The following is a 19970-nucleotide window of genomic DNA, read 5'->3' as shown; positions in this document are numbered from 1 at the left end:
CGATGACACGAAGCGAAGAACCACAACGACGAAGAGATCTTTACGAACCAGCGAGGCATTCCACTTCGCACAGCTCGACGCCATCCTACCGGCACTCCTTTGGGCCAGATTCAGAAAATAATCCCAACAACCCACAACCTTCCTTCATCCCTCTACAACGTTCGGTATCGCATCGAAACTACGACGACCCTAGTCCATACTACGTAGCTCAGTTTAATCCGGCTGACTACATACAGGAACCTTCAGGTTTTGTTCCACTAGGGCCACAAGACCATTTTTCTGAAGATCCCATGGAGGAAGATGAGGATCCAACTGAACCAGCTCGTGGTACGCCCACGCATCCGATAGAAGTATCTGATGGATCTTCATATCATGGTCCGCAGTATCAAGGCCCAGACAGCTTTATGGCTTTGTTTGACCGACATGAGTGGTACAACACACCATCTCATCAGACACAACAACCCAGACATCCACAGGATCCCTCTGAGGATTCACGCTTTGAGGCAGTTACGCCACCACCTCCGCCACCGGCACAACCAGTAATACCTGATCCGCCGAGGCGTAGGAGGACCAATGCTCGTATGTCTACACGAGGAGGAGGGGGTAACCATTTCAGCACTCCTCGACATTCTAGTAGTAGCCACTATCCGCCACTACATGAAGAAGGACCTTCAAGTCCTATACAAGAAGCGAACTCCGCACCTACTGCACGAAATTCGCCACCATTTGGGTATGACCAACCCATACCAGCTTACACAGGTCCAACGGCTTACAACCCGTTTGAACCATCACAAGCACAATACTACTATGGCTATGAGCGCGACCCATATGTGGTGTCGGCTAGATATAATGCGCGCTACCCTGACGGAGCACATGGAAACATGGGACCACCGGACTACTCAGCTCATGGGTATCCAATACCTCCCAGACCTCCAGTTCCGCATCAAGCGCCACAACCACGATTTTCTCCTCCTGAACAGGAAGAAATACTCCATCGACTAGATCGTGTGGAGAGAGAGTTCGAAGAAGAAAAGAAAAGCCACCGAGGATTTCTCAAGGGCTTGGCGAATCTGCTAAAGGGCAAAAAGAAGAAACGTGACCACTAGCCCTTAATAGTAGTACGAATGTAATTTCTATTTTGAAATAAGTCCCTGTGTGGACAACTTATCGTATTTCAGTCCCTACGTGGACTTATCTTTAGTCCTTGCATGGACACCTATCTTGTACTAGTCCCTGCGTGGACTTGTCACTTATTTTAAAACCTCTATGGAGGTATGTATTATTTGAAAGACCCGTTTAGGGCAATATGTAATTGTATTTGAAATTTTGGAATGTATGTTATGAGTTTTGTTTTAATAGATATAAAAATAAATCAAAACCATTCCTTTTATATTGATCTGCCTAATAAGGAATCTTAAGGGGGTGAAACCTAGCTTGGGGTCTTTTAAGATCAGTCAAGATGGTACGACCTAGCTGAAAAGATTCTGATTCCCTGTTAACCTCTGTACGCATGTTAACATTCATGGCAGATGTGATTCGTTATAATCACGCACGTCATTCTTATACAATAATCCTTTGAGGATTTCAAAACCCAACTAAATGATATATAGATCGTGGGTTAAATCACCAATGAAGGTGATCAATATTATAAAGACATCCATTTAGTGATGCAATGCCTACGGGCCAGTACTATAAAGACATCCATTTAGTGATGCAATGCCTACGGGCCAGTATTATAAAGACATCCATTTAGCGATGCAATGCCTACGGGCCAGTACTATAAAGACGTCCATTTAGTGATGCAATGCCTACGGGCCAGTACTATAAAGACATCCATTTAGTGATGCAGTGCCTACGGGCCAGAATTATTTAAACATCCATTAGTGATGTAGTGCCTACGGGCCAATATTATCAAAACATCCATTAGTGATGTAGTGCCTACGGGCCAACCATATTAAGACATCCATTAGAGATGCAGTGCCTACGGGCCAGTATTATAAAAACATCCATTTAGCGATGTAGTGCCTACGGGCCGACTATATTCAAACATCCATTAGAGGTGTAGTGCCTATGGGCCATAATAATTGTCTTATATAGACAAAAGGCAGTAGTAGTCTATGACTCTCTGCCAGAAAGAGATAAAAGAACCACGGTTCAAATCTCTATGCCTCTGATTCTATGAAATCTCGGCTAATATTATAAAACATCATCATGATTAGGCTTTATGCCGCCAATACTATTTATATAGTTGAAATAGGATATATTCAAATCCTAATAATTATTGAAATAAACAGTTAACCAAATATGGTCTCTGTACCATGGTTGACAAAGTGTCATAAAAGACAATCACATAATAATCTCCTAAATTAAAATTTTGTTATCTTCTATAACAGATTCAAGTTACAAATGGCGGATCCCAATGGTGAGAACAGCCACACGGATGAAGATGACTATGACAATGCGTCAGTTCATTTGACAGGCGCACAGCTAAAGGCTCTGATCAACAATGCTGTCCAGGCAGCGATTGATCGTCAAAATACTGAGTCTCAAGGCAGATCTGTGACAAAGCCACTCTCTAAACCAAAGACACACTCCAAACCACCCTCTGAACCCAAGAAAGATGACGACAAGCATTCGTCTACTGACCACAGCGTTCACCGCGATAGAGAATATACTGATGCGTCTGGTGCTAAGGGTTGCACTTACAAATACTTTGTATCATGTAAGCCCCGTGAATTTACAGGGGAGAAAGGTGCTGTTGACTGTATAACCTGGCTGGACGAGATGGACACGATTGTGGACATCAGCGGGTGCGCTGAGAGAGACGTGGTTAAGTTTGTGTCTCAGTCATTCAAGGGCGAGGCCCTGGCATGGTGGAGAGCTCTGGTGCAGGCTTCAGGTAAGTCTGCCTTGTACAGAATGTCATGGGGGGAGTTTATTACCCTCATAAAAGAAAACTACTGCCCTCAGCACGAGGTTGAGAAGATTGAGGCTGATTTTGTCTCACTGGTGATGACAAACCTGGATTGTCAAGCTTATTTGACAAGCTTTAACACTATGTCACGACTGGTGCCATATCTTGTGACACCAGAACCACGAAGGATTGCCCGATTCATTGGGGGCTTAGAGCCGGCGATCAAGGCCAGCGTCAAGGCCTCTAGGCCAACGACCTTCAGGTCAGTTACTGACCTCTCCTTGTCTCTTACACTTGATGCTGTCCGTCTGAGGGCACAAAGGAGCAAGGAGGCTGAAAAGCGAAAACGTGAGGATGATACCTCACGAAAGTCCGGTAAAAAGCACCGTGGAAACGGTGAGGGCAAGAGAGGGTCGGAGGCAAGGAAAGAGGGGCAATCTGATGGAAGACCTTACTGCAAGGTCTGCAAGAAACCACACTCCGGGAAGTGTAGGTTTGCGTCGGGTTCGCAGTCGCAACAAAGGGCTCCACCCTGTGGGCTATGCAAGTCCAAGGAGCATAAGACAGTGGAGTGCAAAAAGATAAAGGATGCAACCTGCTTTAATTGTAACGAAAAGGGGCACATAAAGAGTAATTGCCCGAAGTATGCCAAGAAGGCAGAAGAGACTAAGAAATCAAATGCGAAAATTTTTCGCTTGGATGCAAAGGAAGCGGTCAAGGACGACACTGTGCTTACAGGTACTTTCCTCGTAAATAATATATTTGCAAGAGTACTGTTCGATTCTGGCGCTGACAAGTCCTTTGTAGACCAGAAATTTTGCCAACTACTAAATATGCCAATCAAAACCCTAGACGTAAAATACGAAGTAGAGTTAGCAGACGGAACGATAGAAACCGTCTCTACCGTTCTAGAAGGATGTGAAATATCCATTAGGAACCATTCTTTTCCTTTATCTCTACTTCCTTTCAAACTTGCGGGTTTTGACATCGTGCTAGGCATGGACTGGTTATCCCATAACCAGGCCCAAATCATTTGCGGCAAAAGGCAAATAGTTTTAAAGACTCCGAGTGGTGAATCTCTTACCATTCGAGGGGATACGCATTACGGATTGCCCGAAGACGTATCTATGCTGAAAGCTTCAAGGTGTTTGAACAGAGGCTGTGTAATTTACATGGCTCAGGTGATAATTGAAGAACCAAAGCCGAAGATCGAGGATCTTCCTGTCATTTCTGAATACCCCGAGGTTTTTCCTGAAGGACTACCTGGTTTGCCACCAGATAGACAAGTGGAGTTCAGAATTGACATCATTCCTGGAGCAGCTCCGATAGCAAGAGCACCTTACAGGCTAGCTCCAACGGAAATGAAAGAACTGAGGACCCAGTTGGATGAACTGCTGGCGAAAGGTTTTATCAGACCTAGTTCATCTCCCTGGGGAGCTCCTGTCCTATTTGTAAAGAAGAAGGACGGATCGATGCGGTTGTGCATCGACTATAGAGAGCTGAATAAAGTTACCATAAAGAATAGATATCCTTTACCAAGGATCGATGATCTGTTCGACCAGCTGCAAGGAGCAAGCTACTTCTCCAAGATCGACTTAAGGTCGGGTTATCATCAACTAAGGGTCAGAGATGAAGATGTACACAAGACTGCATTTAGGACTCGCTATGGTCATTACGAGTTCCTAGTGATGCCTTTTGGGCTCACAAATGCACCAGCTGCGTTCATGGATCTCATGAATCGCGTGTGCAAGCCGTACTTGGACAAATTCGTCATAGTCTTCATCGACGATATCCTTATCTATTCCAAGAATCAAGCTGACCACGAGAAGCACCTTCGTTGCATTCTCGAATTACTACAACGTGAGAAACTCTACGCCAAATTCTCGAAATGTGAATTCTGGCTACGAGAAGTTCAATTTTTAGGACACGTTGTGAGTGAGCGTGGTATCCAAGTGGATCCCGCTAAGGTAGAGGCAGTCATGAACTGGCAAGAGCCAAAGACGCCTACCGAAATCCGTAGCTTCCTGGGTTTAGCAGGATACTACCGAAGATTTATTGAAAATTTTTCAAGGATTGCTGCGCCCTTGACTTCCTTGACCAAGAAGAAAGAAAAGTACATTTGGGGCCCGAAGCAGCAAGAGTCCTTTGAAATACTGAAGCAGAAGCTAAGCAACGCACCTGTGTTGACATTACCGGAAGGTACAGATGAATTCGTAGTTTACTGCGATGCATCACACACAGGCATGGGGTGTGTTCTTATGCAGAAGGGCAAGGTGATTGCCTATGCTTCAAGACAATTAAAGGTGCATGAAAAGAATTACACCACCCATGATTTGGAGTTGGGTGCCGTTGTATTTGCACTTAAGTTGTGGAGGCACTACCTTTATGGTATTACATTTGTGATTTATTCGGATCACAAAAGCCTTCAGCACCTGTTCAACCAGAAGGAGTTGAACATGAGACAGCGCCGTTGGATGGAAACCCTGAATGATTATGACTGCGAAATCAGGTACCATCCCGGCAAGGCGAATGTAGTCGCCGATGCATTGAGCAGAAAAGAAAGGGTAAAACCCATTCGAATCAATGCCAAGAGCATTGAAGTTAAAAATAATTTGATTGAAAGGATTTTGGCTGCACAGCGAGAGGCTGTGTTGGAAGCTAATTATCCTAATGAAAAGCTGGGAGTAACTGAGGAGCAGTTGACTCTTAGCAAGGATGGAATTCTTAGGCTGAACGGACGTATATGGGTTCCGATTTATGGAGGACTACGAGATGTTGTTCTCCAGGAGGCCCATAGTTCCAAATACTCAGTCCATCCTGGTGCAGACAAAATGTACCAAGACTTAAAGGCAAATTATTGGTGGATAGGCTTGAAAAAGTCTGTAGCCGCCCATGTAGCAAAGTGCCTGACTTGTGCTCAAGTCAAAGCCGAGCACCAAAAGCCGTCTGGCTTGCTACAACAGCCTGAACTTCCCGAGTGGAAGTGGGAATGCGTAACTATGGACTTCATAACCAAGTTACCCAAAACCAGGAAAGGAAACGATACAATATGGGTCATAGTGGATAGGCTGACAAAATCAGCTCATTTTCTACCCATCAAGGAGACGTATAGCTCCGATATGTTAGCCCAACTTTATGTTGATAAGATTGTAGCCTTACACGGCATACCTGTGTCTATTATTTCCGACAGGGATACTAGATACACATCTCACTTCTGGAAGAGTTTCCAGCAATCTTTGGGCACGCGTTTAAATTTTAGTACGGCTTACCATCCACAGACGGACGGTCAAAGTGAGCGTACTATCCAAACGCTAGAAGACATGCTTCGTGCATGTGCGATCGATCTAGGTGGTAATTGGGATAAGAACCTACCCCTGATCGAATTCTCCTACAATAATAGCTACCACACCAGCATAAAGGCTGCGCCTTTTGAGGCATTATATGGTAGGAAATGTAGATCGCCTGTTTGTTGGGCGGAAGTAGGAGAGGTCCAATTATCAGGACCAGAGATTGTTTTCCAGACAACAGACAAGATTGTCCAGATCCGGGAACGTCTCAAGGCTGCCCGCGATAGGCAGAAGAGCTACGCTGATCCAAAGCGTAAGGATTTTCACTTCGAAGTGGGTGAAAAGGTATTACTTAAGGTGTCACCCTGGAAGGGGGTGATGCGTTTCGGCAAGAAGGGCAAGCTGAGTCCGAGATACATAGGGCCTTTTGAGGTCATTGAACGAGTCGGATCAGTTGCCTATAAACTAAACTTGCCCGAAGAGCTCAATGGAATTCACAATGTGTTCCACATCTGCAATCTCAAGAAGTGCTTCGCCGACGAATCGTTGGTGATTCCACACACAGATGTGCATATAGATGAGAGCTTAAAGTTTATAGAAAAACCCTTGTCGATTGAAGATCGACAGGTGAAGAAGCTTCGCAGAAAGCACGTACCGATTGTAAAAGTCAAATGGGATGCTCGTAGAGGTCCTGAATATACTTGGGAAGTCGAAGCTACAATGAAAGAAAAATACCCCTATTTATTTGAGTAAATCTCGGGTCGAGATTTATTTTAAGGGGGTGAGGATGTAACACCTCGAATTTTTGTGTCCAATGATGTGTTAACACGTGTCATTTGATTACACGTGGCGTCCATAATAAATAAAGGACTAATTTTGACAAACCTTGAAAGTATGTAAATTCGAGGGTTATAAATGTCAACAAGGGTAAATATACTGTATAGTATCCCTAAATAATGCTTAAACCTTCAAACGAATAAATTATAGATCGTACAAAAATAAAACGCGAAAGAAAGTGAGAGATTACAAACTACAGGGGTTAACTGTGTCAACATGTTTAATAATACCTCTGAGTGACCCTTTAACGTTCCAAAGACTTTGTAACGGTATTATACCCTCACTAAAATAATATATATGAATTTCGCGAAGTTTCGATATGAAACGAGAAAGTTACGATCGAATTCGTAGAAGAAGGGTTAAAAGCGTAAACAGTGAAAGTTAAGGCTTTCCAATATAATTAATAAATAACCGGGGACTTAATAATGCGGGTATTTAACCCGAGGCCCCTATCGGTAAATAACCGAGGGCCAAACCGCAAAGTTACCCCTTCAAAACCGAAAGGTCAGGCGAATCATTACGAAAGATTTCGTTATTAATGGCCAGATTCTGTAATAATTACAAAAAGATTTAAAAATCCTGAAAATATAACCTTAGGCGACCCGCGTGAAGTTTCAACATAAGTTGAGGCGGGCCGCGAGCCTCCTCTATTTCGCGTCTGATTTTTGAACTTTAGGCGACCCGCGTTAAAATGCATGGGAACTCCCATGCGGGCCGCGTAAAGTGCCCAGATGCAGAAACTTTGCAACTACTTGGCTTTTGGAGCTTGTGAACGATCATGCACATAATTATGGGGCATGGGCACCCTATGCTCAACCCATAACACTTAGGGGACACCTACCATCACCTCTGGTCTGATAGTAGTGCTTGCAATGATCAATATGGCTTGGCATTTGGCTATAAATAGCCATGTTGTAGTTACAACATTCACACAACTCAAACAACTTCCATCTGATCATTCTAAGTGCTCCCAAGTGTTCTTCCCTGCTCCATATTCAAGTCTTAACTTCTGTAAGTTGCCTTGATCATTCATACTTCAGTTCATGCTTAGTATTTAGCTAAAAACCAAACCGTCGTAAGTACGGTTTGACTTTAAAATAACTCAGTGATGATTCAGTCTTATGACGAATCAAAAATGGTTATGAGTTGGTAATTATGTGGGTAATAAACCTCTAAAATGGTTCCCCCTGATCACCACTCTAACTATGTCAATTATCGAGTCAAACGTGCGGTTAAAAAGTCAACAGAAAGCTATTTTAGCGATTTAAGCATAATCTGCAATGTATATGTTATGGAACCTGTTTTGACAATCATAAAACATGATAATAAGTATATAAACATGTTTGCGCTCGTTTGAATCGATCATTTACTATATAGAACCGGTTCGGAGCCGAAAGTCGCAAAAGTTTGACTTTTGCTTTGACTTCAGTTCTGACCCGTTTTAGTGAGGTATAAATATACCTTAGGACTCTCTTAGGACCAGGTCACATGTTGGTATAAGCCTCTGTGGTCGGTTCATGAGTTATCCGAGTCTTTTACATATTTCCGTCATTCGCCTAAAAGTTGACCGTAACGACCTTTTAAAATTTAAACGAGCATTTCGGACACGTGAACGGACCAAAACCTTGCTTGTTAAATTATAAGCATGTCCTTAAAGTTTCACATCAATCCGAGGTCTAGAATGAGAGTTATGCTAAAAGGCGCACTTTTAAGAAAGTTTTGTAATTAACGGCGCAATTAGCATAACGCTCATCTAACCCAAGTTTTCGGCACCAAAACTTTTACCCACTGTGGTAAAATAATATTTTGGGAATTTTAAAGATTTTTAATAATTTTTACCTTGCTCATAACCTGCGGTTATGGCTACGGTTCGGTTTATACCAAATATGCCCTTTTTGGCCAAAACGGGAGTTCTACAAGGTCTTTTGACCCGATTCCAATTGCCACTGGTTTTAAATAATAAATAAAGTATTTTAAGCTTTGTAAGCTGTTCGGGAAACTCAGATTTCCTGTAGAACTCGAAAATCCCTTTTAAAGTCTTTAAAATGACCGAAAAGCCCCTACGGGGCATAATATAAACTTAAACTCGTTACGGGCATTACGGAAGGTATCCTACTGATACCAGAATACTTTTAAGGCATATTGACTTGGGAAATAAGCGTACGACTCTTATGGTTAACCGTTTCGCCTATTTGCGCACACGGTACGGCCCACGGAACTAGTTTTCGTGCAATAGCCGATATGAGTCAAATTATATTATTTGAACCCCAAAATCCAGAGTATGAACTATAAACCCATATAAAACAAGTCACTGAACTTGTTGGGTCCAAATCATACTCCATTCTCGGTTTTCGCCTTTTCGTGGGAATTAACCATATCTATATATCGGAATCAACCGGTTTAAGCTACGGCTAATACAAGGACCGTTAGGATTCTAAGAGGTTAATTAAAACCTTCGTTCCAGATTAGGAGCCCCAGTAAAAGCTATCGGTGACTTGATCTTAATTAAGGATTAATACTTGCAAAGGTAAATACTTTTGACTTATTTCCCCTATATGGGCTTGGGTTACGGTATATTAATACCGCTTGATTGAGCATTATATTCATCCATCGCTTAGGTGGATAACTAAATAATATGATTGGCTCATTTAAACAGTTTTGTTGCTTATAAGCCTTTGGGGGGTTTAATGACCGTTGTCCCGGATATCCTTGGCATCATTTTACGAAATGGCCACGACCATCGACATCCCGGTGTAGGCGTACACCCGGTATAAAGTGTCGACATTAAAACTAAAAGACGTAGCCGTTGGTTTCTGTACTACGGTTTTACGCAAACGTGGTGTGTCTATAAATCTTTAACCCGGCACGACCCGGGCTACTGAACGCATAAAAGAACATGTAAAACGTTCACAAGATTTCATTATAAATTTTCCCAAGTTATAAAAGAGTTTGTGCCTTGTGCATTCAAATCAATTTTGATAAACATTTTTAAATGTGTCAGTTGAATGTATTTACCAGTGTAAACTGACGTATTTTCCCCAAAAAGATTAAGTGCAGGTACCTAAACGTAATTGGCTGGTATTAGCTCCCTAGCGTCGGGATAAGCCTCGCAAGCTTGATTGCAGTATCTAATGGAACAATACTTTACCTTTATTTACGATCCACTGTGGATATTCAACTTCTGTAATACATTGTTATTATGATCAGAGGTTGAAATTTATATATTTATCTTATGCTTCCGCTGTGCATTATATAATTGTGTGGTTTGACTATATTGTTGCCAACATCGTCACGGTAATCCCCCACCGGGCCCACCGGTGAGACACGTGGAAATCGGGGTGTGACATTGAGTCAGCAAGGATACAATCCTAAAGCGTCAGATTATTGGAAGATAATGAATTAAGTTATTAATGCAAATTATGGTAGGCCCCGCTTTTGGCGGTGACGTTACCCTCGACTAAGTAGTCTGAGTCAGCAGGGATACAGTCCTAAATAGCCGGGTTATAGTATTAATAGTAGTTAACTTATGAGGGGGTCAAACAGTTTGGATCCCCGCCATCCAATACCTATGGGCATTGAAGGAGATCCTACTAAATTTGACCCAGGTCCCTTGCAGGACCTCTAAACGCTGAACAAGGGCAAGACCCTTACCAAACCGTTCCCTTAACCCCCGACCAGGTAGCCAACATACCTCCATATAGACCGTGGAAATATGAATGGTGAAAATCTTTTATTTTATATAGACAGTAAAATAATGCCAAGACACCACGGACAAATGATAAGGAAAGATCACCTTCAACATAAACAACTAGTTATTAAAGTCATTAATACAAAACCAAATAAAAAGTGCAAAAGATTAAAAATAAAAAGTATTATACTAAACACTTGTCTTCACCAAGTGATGTAAGAGACTTAGGCAAACATGGCCTTGATTGTCAAGAACTCTTACGATCAATCTTGGATCCCGAGACGACTCACACACTCTATGATGGACAATGGATGATGGTGGTGGATGATGGTGTTGTGATGGTGGTGGGTGGTGGATGAAGTGTGAGAGAGGTGGTGTGCCAAGGGATGAGTTGAAATGAAACCAAGCACTCCTATTTATAGGCTGAACAGAAGGCTGGGCACGGCCCCGTGTCCGCTGGACATGCCCCCGTGCCCGTCTGACACTCTCTCTCTCTTCATTAATTGTAATTCGCAATTACAATTAATGCGCCTGCTGTACTTTCACCACGCCCCCGTGTTCACTGGACACGGCCCCGTGGTGGGCAATAGAAGCTTCTATAGGTTTGTCTTTTCTGCTGCTTCTTGGGCACGGCCCCGTGCTGGCTGAGCACGGGGCGTGTTCAGTCTTCTGCCTTCTCTATTTTGCTTGGGAAGATGCCGTTGAGGGGTCGGGCAATCCACTTTTGTTCCTTTTCTTGTATTTATGTTAGATTTAGCTGTCTTTTTGCTTCTTTTGTGAATTTGAGCTAATTTAATCCTGAAAATACAAAAGGAAGACAAAAACACTCTTTTTCCAACATTAGTACTTAAAATGGGTTAGTTTTATGCCTCATTTGATGTAATTTATATGTTGCATTTTACACACATCAAGGGCCGTGACACAATCTGCAATGGTTTGTCAATGTTTTACTTGTTTTGGTATTTAGGGGAAGTAGATATTTTTTCAGAAAATTCAAAAACAGTAAAAAATTCAAAAAAAATACAAAAACATGATAAAATTTTCAAAATCCAAAACCAATAGAAAACTGAAAAAGAGATTGTGTAAAAAGGGAAAATGATAGTACATCAGTTTGACAGTTACAGTATGCTAAAGATTTGTAAAGTTTAAAAGCGTTAAACAGTCTCGCTGATGATGTGTCGATAGGTTTTTACACATTTAGTAGATTTATTTGGGATATAAACATACGCAAGTTTGAATGATACGCATTTCGTGGGGAACACTACTTGGATATATAGGTAACCCCTGAAATCTCATTTGAAAGGTCCCTTTTTCTGAAATATTAGGTCTTTATACTCAGTGATATCTGGGGTTTTATTCCGGGACTTCTGCTGAATGGAAGTTCTGACCTAGTCCCCGAATAATACTTTCCGCATTGCTTGAAATATAGCATCACCCTCAGCATAAAAAACGATGAAACATTGCAAAATGATAATCGTGTGTTGTTGAAACAAAAAGATCCTCTAAAGGGGACACACCGAAAAGTCGAAGCCGTTATCTCTCTGCGTATACGGAAGTATCGACCTGAGCTCTCACGGCCCTCGCATTTAACCCCTTACAGATATCATCTGTGGTATACTCACCTGTAAGACTGAATATTGGGATTCTGGATACGGGAGTATATTCAAGAGGTGGGACACATGAGTGAGTTAAGTTCTTAAGACATCTAAATCGTATCCTGAATAGATTGAAAATTGTGTGAGAATTTAAGTGGATCAATATATCGACAATCTAGGTGAATTCTTTAATTCTGAGTATGAAATTAAGCTTAACGGTACTAGTGACTTGTCTGATAACTGATATGATTCCCTAACACGCTCACCAAAAATATGTTTGTAAATAGTTTACATTCTACAATTTAAGTTTCTGTATTTCATTTCTAGCTTAGAAACTTTATTAAAATCTAAAAAGATTTTTCATTTCTGCTTTATTTTCCGACAAACCAAAGTGGAGAGTTAATCGTTAGATTCTCGAAGATTGAAGCAGATGCAGGAAAAGTTCTGGACTGGAGAATGAGGAGAGCTTATCTTGATGAAGTTTGGGTTGTTGAAAAAGTCAAAACAAGTTCATTAATTTGATGCTTGTTATTTTCAGAAATTGTTTGAAAATGTTAAACAAAAAAAAATCAGTTTGTTTGTCAAAAGATCAACCAAGGTCATTAAATTCGACTTGGTAGATTAATTGAGTAATCAGGGTCATTTCTTGGACCTGAATACTTGAGTGGATTTCTAAACTGGTAGACATCAAGATTTATTAGTGGAAATCAATAGATTGTAATGTTATTTGGTTGAGTAACAGGTTGTGGACTTCATCATCCCCACGGGAACAAATTGTCAAAGTTTGAACCAGAAAAAGATCCTAGATCCCAGCATATTGAGAGGGGGAGTCTGTGAAAGGGGGAATCTGGATCAACAGTCAAAGGGGAGACTAAAGATGGAGCTAGGTCAAGATCCTAAACCTGCGAAGAGAAGAGTTTTTACAATGTGAAGACAAAATTGGAAAAAAGACCAAGACTGAGGACTCGACACCGAAGACTTCGTCAACATCCAAGGGGGAGTCTGTTGGTGCACTGAATGTCTGTTTACTGCGTCTTAATCGAGTCTCAGGACTAGATAGGTTAGATTGGAGCTTGGAAATGAAGAAGTGGATTTAGTTTGTAATTCCGCTCAAAATGACAAGAAGTCATTTCAAGCGAAATCAGGTTTGCATTGTAATTCCGCTCCAAATGTAAGTTCATGATTCCGCTCCAAAGGTTCTTAGGTGATTCCGCTCGAGTGAGCTCATCATGGGGTTCCGCTTGAACCATTTCAAGCGGAATCAGAGCTACTATAAATAGGTCAGTGATGATTTTATTCGTAACAGTTGGAGCGGAATCTGGTCATGTGCTAGGTGTCGAATTACTGTCAAAATTTACTCAGAAAGCTTTAATAGAAAAGGAATTGAAAGGATAAAGCTGTTGTGACTTTGTTTACTTTGATTCCGCATCTGTATTCAAAGAAGAACTGCCTTTACTGACTATTTAGGGTCGCACACGGTCCAACAGTTTTCTTGAAAAATAAAGATCAAAGTAGATTATAAACTTGTCGATCTAAAGATCCATGAGTGGTTTTTCAAAAGAACCAAGTGGAAAGTATGAGTTTTGTTAAAACTTGGATCTTACATAAACTAATCACATTTTGGTGAGTAAACAAGTGTAGAAACACTTGTGTAATAAGAAAATTTCACAAAGAAATATTTTTAGAAAATATGACTAGAAGTTGTGAAAATACAAACTCTTTAAAAATGAAGTTTTTAAGGAACTAATCACATTTTGGAAGGTAATAAGAGTTACTAAGTGTGCTAGTAAGTTACTACATGTTTTCATAAATATTCAAGTTCATGAGTTTGTAGTTGTGCTTGTTTTTGACAAGTTTAGTAAATAGAGGTTGTATGTTGATGATTGAGAATTGATTAAATGATTTTACAAAAGAAAATGATATGCTAGTAAGAATGGACGCCTCCATTTACAAAGGAAACTCTGGCGAAATTTTTCTAAAATTTCAACACTTAGAAAATATTTTTCTAGTAAGTGTTTACAAATATATTCTTAACTTGGTTTTCGAAATAAACTTCGCCATGATTTTTATTACAAAAATACTAAGTGCCGGAGGTTGATTTTCGTAAATAAAATTTGATAAATATATATGTAGAATATATATTTTATACTAAAACTCTTGTGTGATTATTTGTTTATTATGTGAACTAGATATATTATTTTTAGGATAAAATAATATAACTTGTATATACCATGAAATTACGACTCCAAAAATAATACCAAAATTTTTACAAAATAAATATTTAAGTTACGCAAGTATTGTTGCAATATGAAACGCTAAAACGTGACTTATGTAATATTTCGGAAAAATACTCTTATACGTATATTTTTGGTAAAATATTATTTTGGAAAATCTATGAAGTAAAATATAATATTTTTGGGAAAAATATGTATATTTTGGAATTAAGATGTTTTAGACAGATAATTTAAATATATTTTTCTAAGTGGGACTTAAAATATATTTTTCGGAAATTACAAGCGTACATGTATAAATACCCCCATCCTTGGGAAGGAAATACACATATAAATGCTTGAGAAGTGTGGATACGAAATAGTTATCGAACTATTTTTCCTAAAAACAAGAGTTAAGTTAAAATAACAATTATTATTTTAACAAGTATAATATTAAAGTAACGCAACTCAAAACATTAAACTCTAAGCCAAGGCACGGCCCGTTCGTCTAATAGACATTAGTACGTGTAGGTCGTCACGCAGCAGATCGAGTTTGAGATTAACGTTACAGGATACGCACTTCTGTGAGTTCATTTCCCCCTTTTCTCTTTACTGTTTTCAGTTTTATACTTCGGGGGTGAAATACATGCGACAATTATTACAAATATTTATTTACATGGTATGGTTAGCGTAGGGAGGGTTTACTACTAGATCATGTGAGGGGTGGGTACAACACTTAAGGCCATTAATCCTCGTTGTTAGGACCGAGGGACACAAGAGTGATAGATCTATTTGGGTGTAGCGAGCCCACACCCGTGAGGCCGGGGCGGTCCATAGAGGTGACTGTGTCTTACAGCCGAAGCCCGGTAACAAATTTGCTAGGTTTGAGTTTTCCTGCACTTGCTCACACATACCAGTGGCTTTGCAACCCACTGGTGATCTCTTTTTCCTTATTGCTACATACCAGGGACTTTTATACATGAAAGGTTTATACATACTCACTTTTACATGAACTCGCTCAACTTTTGTTGATTTTTCAAACTACATGTATTTCAGGAAATTAGTGGATCTGGTGAAGTGTGCAATCGTGTCAAGCTGCGTAGAGAATAATGATGTCATCTAGGTTTATGAGGTGTGACCCTTGCCTGGACGGGTTACAAGTCTTAAACCATGTTTTTAGTCAAGTCTTTTGTGGTGTCATGTGAACACGTTTTAAATTATGTCATGGTTGTATTCTGTTATATGTGTCGACTTTTAAAACAATGATGTTGTGGTAACTTTTAAAACTTAATGAATGGATGACTATCATGCGTTTTATTTTCATATAGCATTGTTATGATTGCTGCTATGGTATTAAGAAGTCACACCAAATAAACCCATGCTTCCGCAAAAGCCAGGGTGTGACAGCTTGGTATAAGAGCCTCGGTCATAGCGAACTAGGATTCTTTCTCGAGTCTAGACTATGATCACTAGGGCTCTCACGAAAACATTTTTACATTGCATACACTAAAACGTCCAGATCCACGATACAAAACATTTTTACAAATAAAAGGCACAAATACACTTTTTCAAAAATTATATTTCAGTCTTAGAGACTGAGGGAGTTCAGCCTTAGAGGCTGGGGAGGTTCAGCCTTAGAGGCTGAGGAGGTTCAGTCTTAGAGACTGAAGAGTTCAATCTTAGAGATTGGGGAGGTTTAGTCTTAGAGACTGGGAGGTTGGTCTTAGAGACCAGGGAGTTAGTCTGAGAGGCTAGGAAGTTCAGTCTGAGAGGCTGGGAGGGTAGTCTAGGGAGACTAGGAGAATTACTTGTTTGCTCTATTGTGACTTACATGTTTATTTGATTTCATGTTGATATTTATGCATATGTGTGGTTGTGTTACAGACACCATGGTTTCTTCTTCCGACACAGGAGTATCAGACACAGTGGATCCCATGGTGGTTGTGTCAAACGACGAGATACCATCAGAGGGAGACGTATACACGTCAGACACCACGAGTACAGATGACGATGATTTTTAGCCGTTCGCTCTGCCAGACATCGGAGTTGAGATACAGCCTGCTGATGGCATACCTGCTGGGGATCTACCTCTCGCGGTGATCCCTGCTCCCGTTCCGCTTGCTGCTTTCCCCGTGGCGGATGTGCCACTCGATGTCGTATCTGATGACGACATTGATCTGTTCGAGGAGGGTCCCCCTGAGGACGACTATGAGGGCGGTGCCCCGATTGATGCTGATGCTGTCCTTCCTATTGCTGAGGCCCCCGTAGAGGAGGTTCCTCTTGGTTCACCTGTCCCAGACTCGTTGGAGTCTGTGGCATCCGCGTCCCTGCATGACCAGGGTGTGCAGCATCACTCTCCTGATGCCGACGTAGCGATGTCAGCTGCACCTGGTCCGTCACACGAGTTTGAGTTTGACCACGAGGTCGATGACGATTTTGATCCAGTTTTTCCTCCTGACTTTGATCCTGACCATGACATCGAGTTTATTCATTTGGACCAGCCTTTAGAGGCGCCAATGGCTCCCATTGATCCGTTGTTTGACATTCCTGCCGATTTTGATATGGACCTTGTTGACTCTGAGCCTGTCATGGCCCTAGAGCCCGTTGTTGCTCCCGATCCTGCACCAGAGCACGACCCTGTTCTTGATGATGCACCAGCTCTTGCACCACCCATTGCTGACCTTCCCGTTGTTGCTCCACCAGTGGTGGATGATCCTGTTGTTGATGCACCTTTACCCGATCCCGTGCCGGCTTTGGTTGACCGTGCACCATTCGCCGCTCACATAGATCCTCGTTATGCTGACACCTGTAACGGGTGGATCGAGGATGATGACGACTATCTACCGTTTGTGCTACCGGTCACTCATCCAGTAGCACCTGTTTCTGCACCCACTGAGTTTCCATTGTTCCACCCACACACCACTGACGTCCATCGCACTGATCTTCCCATCACGTTCCTCCAGGACATACCGCAACCTCGTCCTGGAGAGGGTTCATCGAGGCAGCCGCCTGTTTCTGTTCCACCCGTACTGTCATCATCTTTTCCATTTCTGTCACAGTTTCCTCATGTTGCACCACCTACTGCACCATCATTCGTACCATCGGGCGAGCCGTTTTTGTGGACTACGCCCCCTGTTATGCCATTATCTGACCCGTACAACCCATTTCATGTGGGGTACACTACGGAGGATATACTTGCGTCGCTGCAGCTACAGCAGGACGCACTGAGCCATCGTATTCAGGAGTTAGAGAGAGCTCCACGTCCGCCTTGTCACTGTCAGACCCCCTTTGCAGCACCACACACTCCCCGTCCGCTTTCCCCTGATTCAGACGTTCGTTTCTTGACATCTGAGCAGCAGATTGCATATTTGTTGCGCGTCTGTCGTGCCTTAGAGGAGGACTGGATGCACATGCGTCGCTTGCTTTTCTCTCATTTTCCCCCTCCTCTTCCGCCATCAGCATAGATATTTTTGGTTTGATGCAGGTCGATCATTTCGGTGAGAAAGTCACGATTGAGCCAGCTTACGAAGACTTTTGAGAGACCACACTTTTTGTATATGATAGGTGTAGTTTGACTTGTATTTTGAGGGTGATGTGACCCTATGATATCATTGGATGTATGATGTACTATTAAACATGTAAAACAGTACTGTGATCGTGATTAATGAAAGCTCAATGGCAACATTCTCACTACATGCTTTGTTGAATTATATGTTTAAATTTTATAACATGTGATGTTATGTGATTGGTGAATGTTATTACGTACGCATATTATTTACTTACTATGACCTGACCGACATGATCGTCTTTTAGAAGATGCCTCCACGACGCGACCCGCGTATGCCCACTACTGAAGCGGAACTCCAAGGGATAATCGCCGCGGCTATAGCCCAGTATGCGGCCTCTCATGCAGAAACAAGTGGAAATATCTCGAACAACAATGGCAATAACAATCCACCCGATGGTAATGTTAAGTCGTTTGAGATATATTACGATACATTTAGATATTTCTAGCACGACCACTAATACCATTTATAAATTCTAACGTATGTGCAGGGTGCACCTACAAGCAATTCCTCGACTGCAAGCCCGTGAATTTCGACGGCACTGGAGGTGCTGTTGCGTTTGTTAGGTGGTCTGAAAAGACAGACTCTGTCCTAAGGATGAGCAAGTGTGCTCCTGAGCAACAAGTGACCTACATCTCAGGGCTGTTTCTGGATGGTGCCCTATCGTGGTGGAATCTGCAAGTGCAAACTTTAGGAGAAGTGGCAGCTTATGCGTTATCATGGAATGAGCTGAAGGAGCTCATGAGGAGGAAGTATTGTTCGCGTGCTGAAATACAGAAGTTAGAAACTGAGTTCTGGCACCTAAGGATGGAAGGTTCTAAGATTGCAGAATATGTTCAAAGGTTTCACAATTTGTCCCATGTGGTGCCGTACATGGTCACGCCCGAGTTTAAACGTGTTGAACGCTTTATCTGGGGATTGGCACCTCAGATCATGAGCATGGTTACCACGTCCAAGCCTGCAATGATCACGGAAGCCATCGATCTCAGTGTGGCACTTACTGAGGAAGCTATTAGATTGAACAAGTTTTCATTTACTGAACCGAAGAAGAAAGAAACTCACGTGGAGTCGTCTGGTGAAAACAAACGGAAATTTTCCAACTTCAAGCAAGGTACCAGTAACGTAAGCAAGAAGGGTGAGTCAAACACACCGGCCAGAGCCACAACCGGTGTCGAACACAAAGGAAAGGGTTACATGGGCACTCTGCCCAAGTGTGATACGTGCCAGCGCCACCATTCTAGCCAATGCAGATTGAGGAAATGCGAGTCATGTGGAAAGAACGGTCACACGAAGGATACATGTTGGGCCAGAACTGATGCTGGGCATGGTGGTAATCGAGGTTATGGGAATGGTAATGGAAACCGCCAACAGGGAGGAAATGGTGGAAATGGAAACCGTGGGAATGTTACGAACCAAGCTGGGAGTGGAAATCACAACCAAAATAACACCCAAGGTGGAAATGGAAATGGCAATGGTCGTGGACTGGGATGTTTCAATTGTGGGGATGTTGAGCACTTTAAGAGGGAATGCCCGAAGCTGAATCAAGCCCGTGGGAGAGTGTTCAACATAGGCGCGAGGGAAGCGCGCCAGGATCCAAACGTTGTCACTGGTACGTTCCCTATAAACCAACGCTTTGCATCTGTTCTGTTTGATACTGGTGCCGATTATAGTTTCATATCATTAGAATTTAAGAACATGCTTGGGTTAACCGCTAGTAAGTTAGATATTCTGTACTCAATTGAACTGGCTAATGGAAAGCTAGTTGAAGCGAATGAAGTCGTCCGAGGATGTGTAATTGAGCTGGGAGAACGCGAGTTCACTTTGGATCTACTACCAGTCGATTGGGAAGTTTCGACGTTGTGGTAGGGATGGA

At 42.0% G+C, this 19970-nt stretch overlaps 1 protein-coding gene across 1 annotated transcript in view; it reads left to right on the top strand.

The window, feature by feature from the left end:
• Positions 1-17995, top strand: part of LOC110925222 (calphotin-like) — a 66968-nt gene extending 48973 nt beyond the window's left edge. The window contains exons 2-3 of the mRNA XM_022169189.2: positions 16416-16507; positions 16553-17995. Coding sequence (XP_022024881.2) covers positions 16416-16507; positions 16553-17995 — 1535 coding nt within the window. The remainder of the gene's footprint in view (positions 1-16415; positions 16508-16552) is intronic.
• Positions 17996-19970: the final 1975 nt, after the last annotated feature.

Source organism: Helianthus annuus, chromosome 17, assembly GCF_002127325.2.
Source record: "Helianthus annuus cultivar XRQ/B chromosome 17, HanXRQr2.0-SUNRISE, whole genome shotgun sequence".
NCBI lineage: Eukaryota > Viridiplantae > Streptophyta > Magnoliopsida > Asterales > Asteraceae > Helianthus > Helianthus annuus.
The sequence above is the reverse complement of the archived record's forward strand: the minus strand, read 5'-3'. Positions and strand labels throughout refer to the sequence as shown.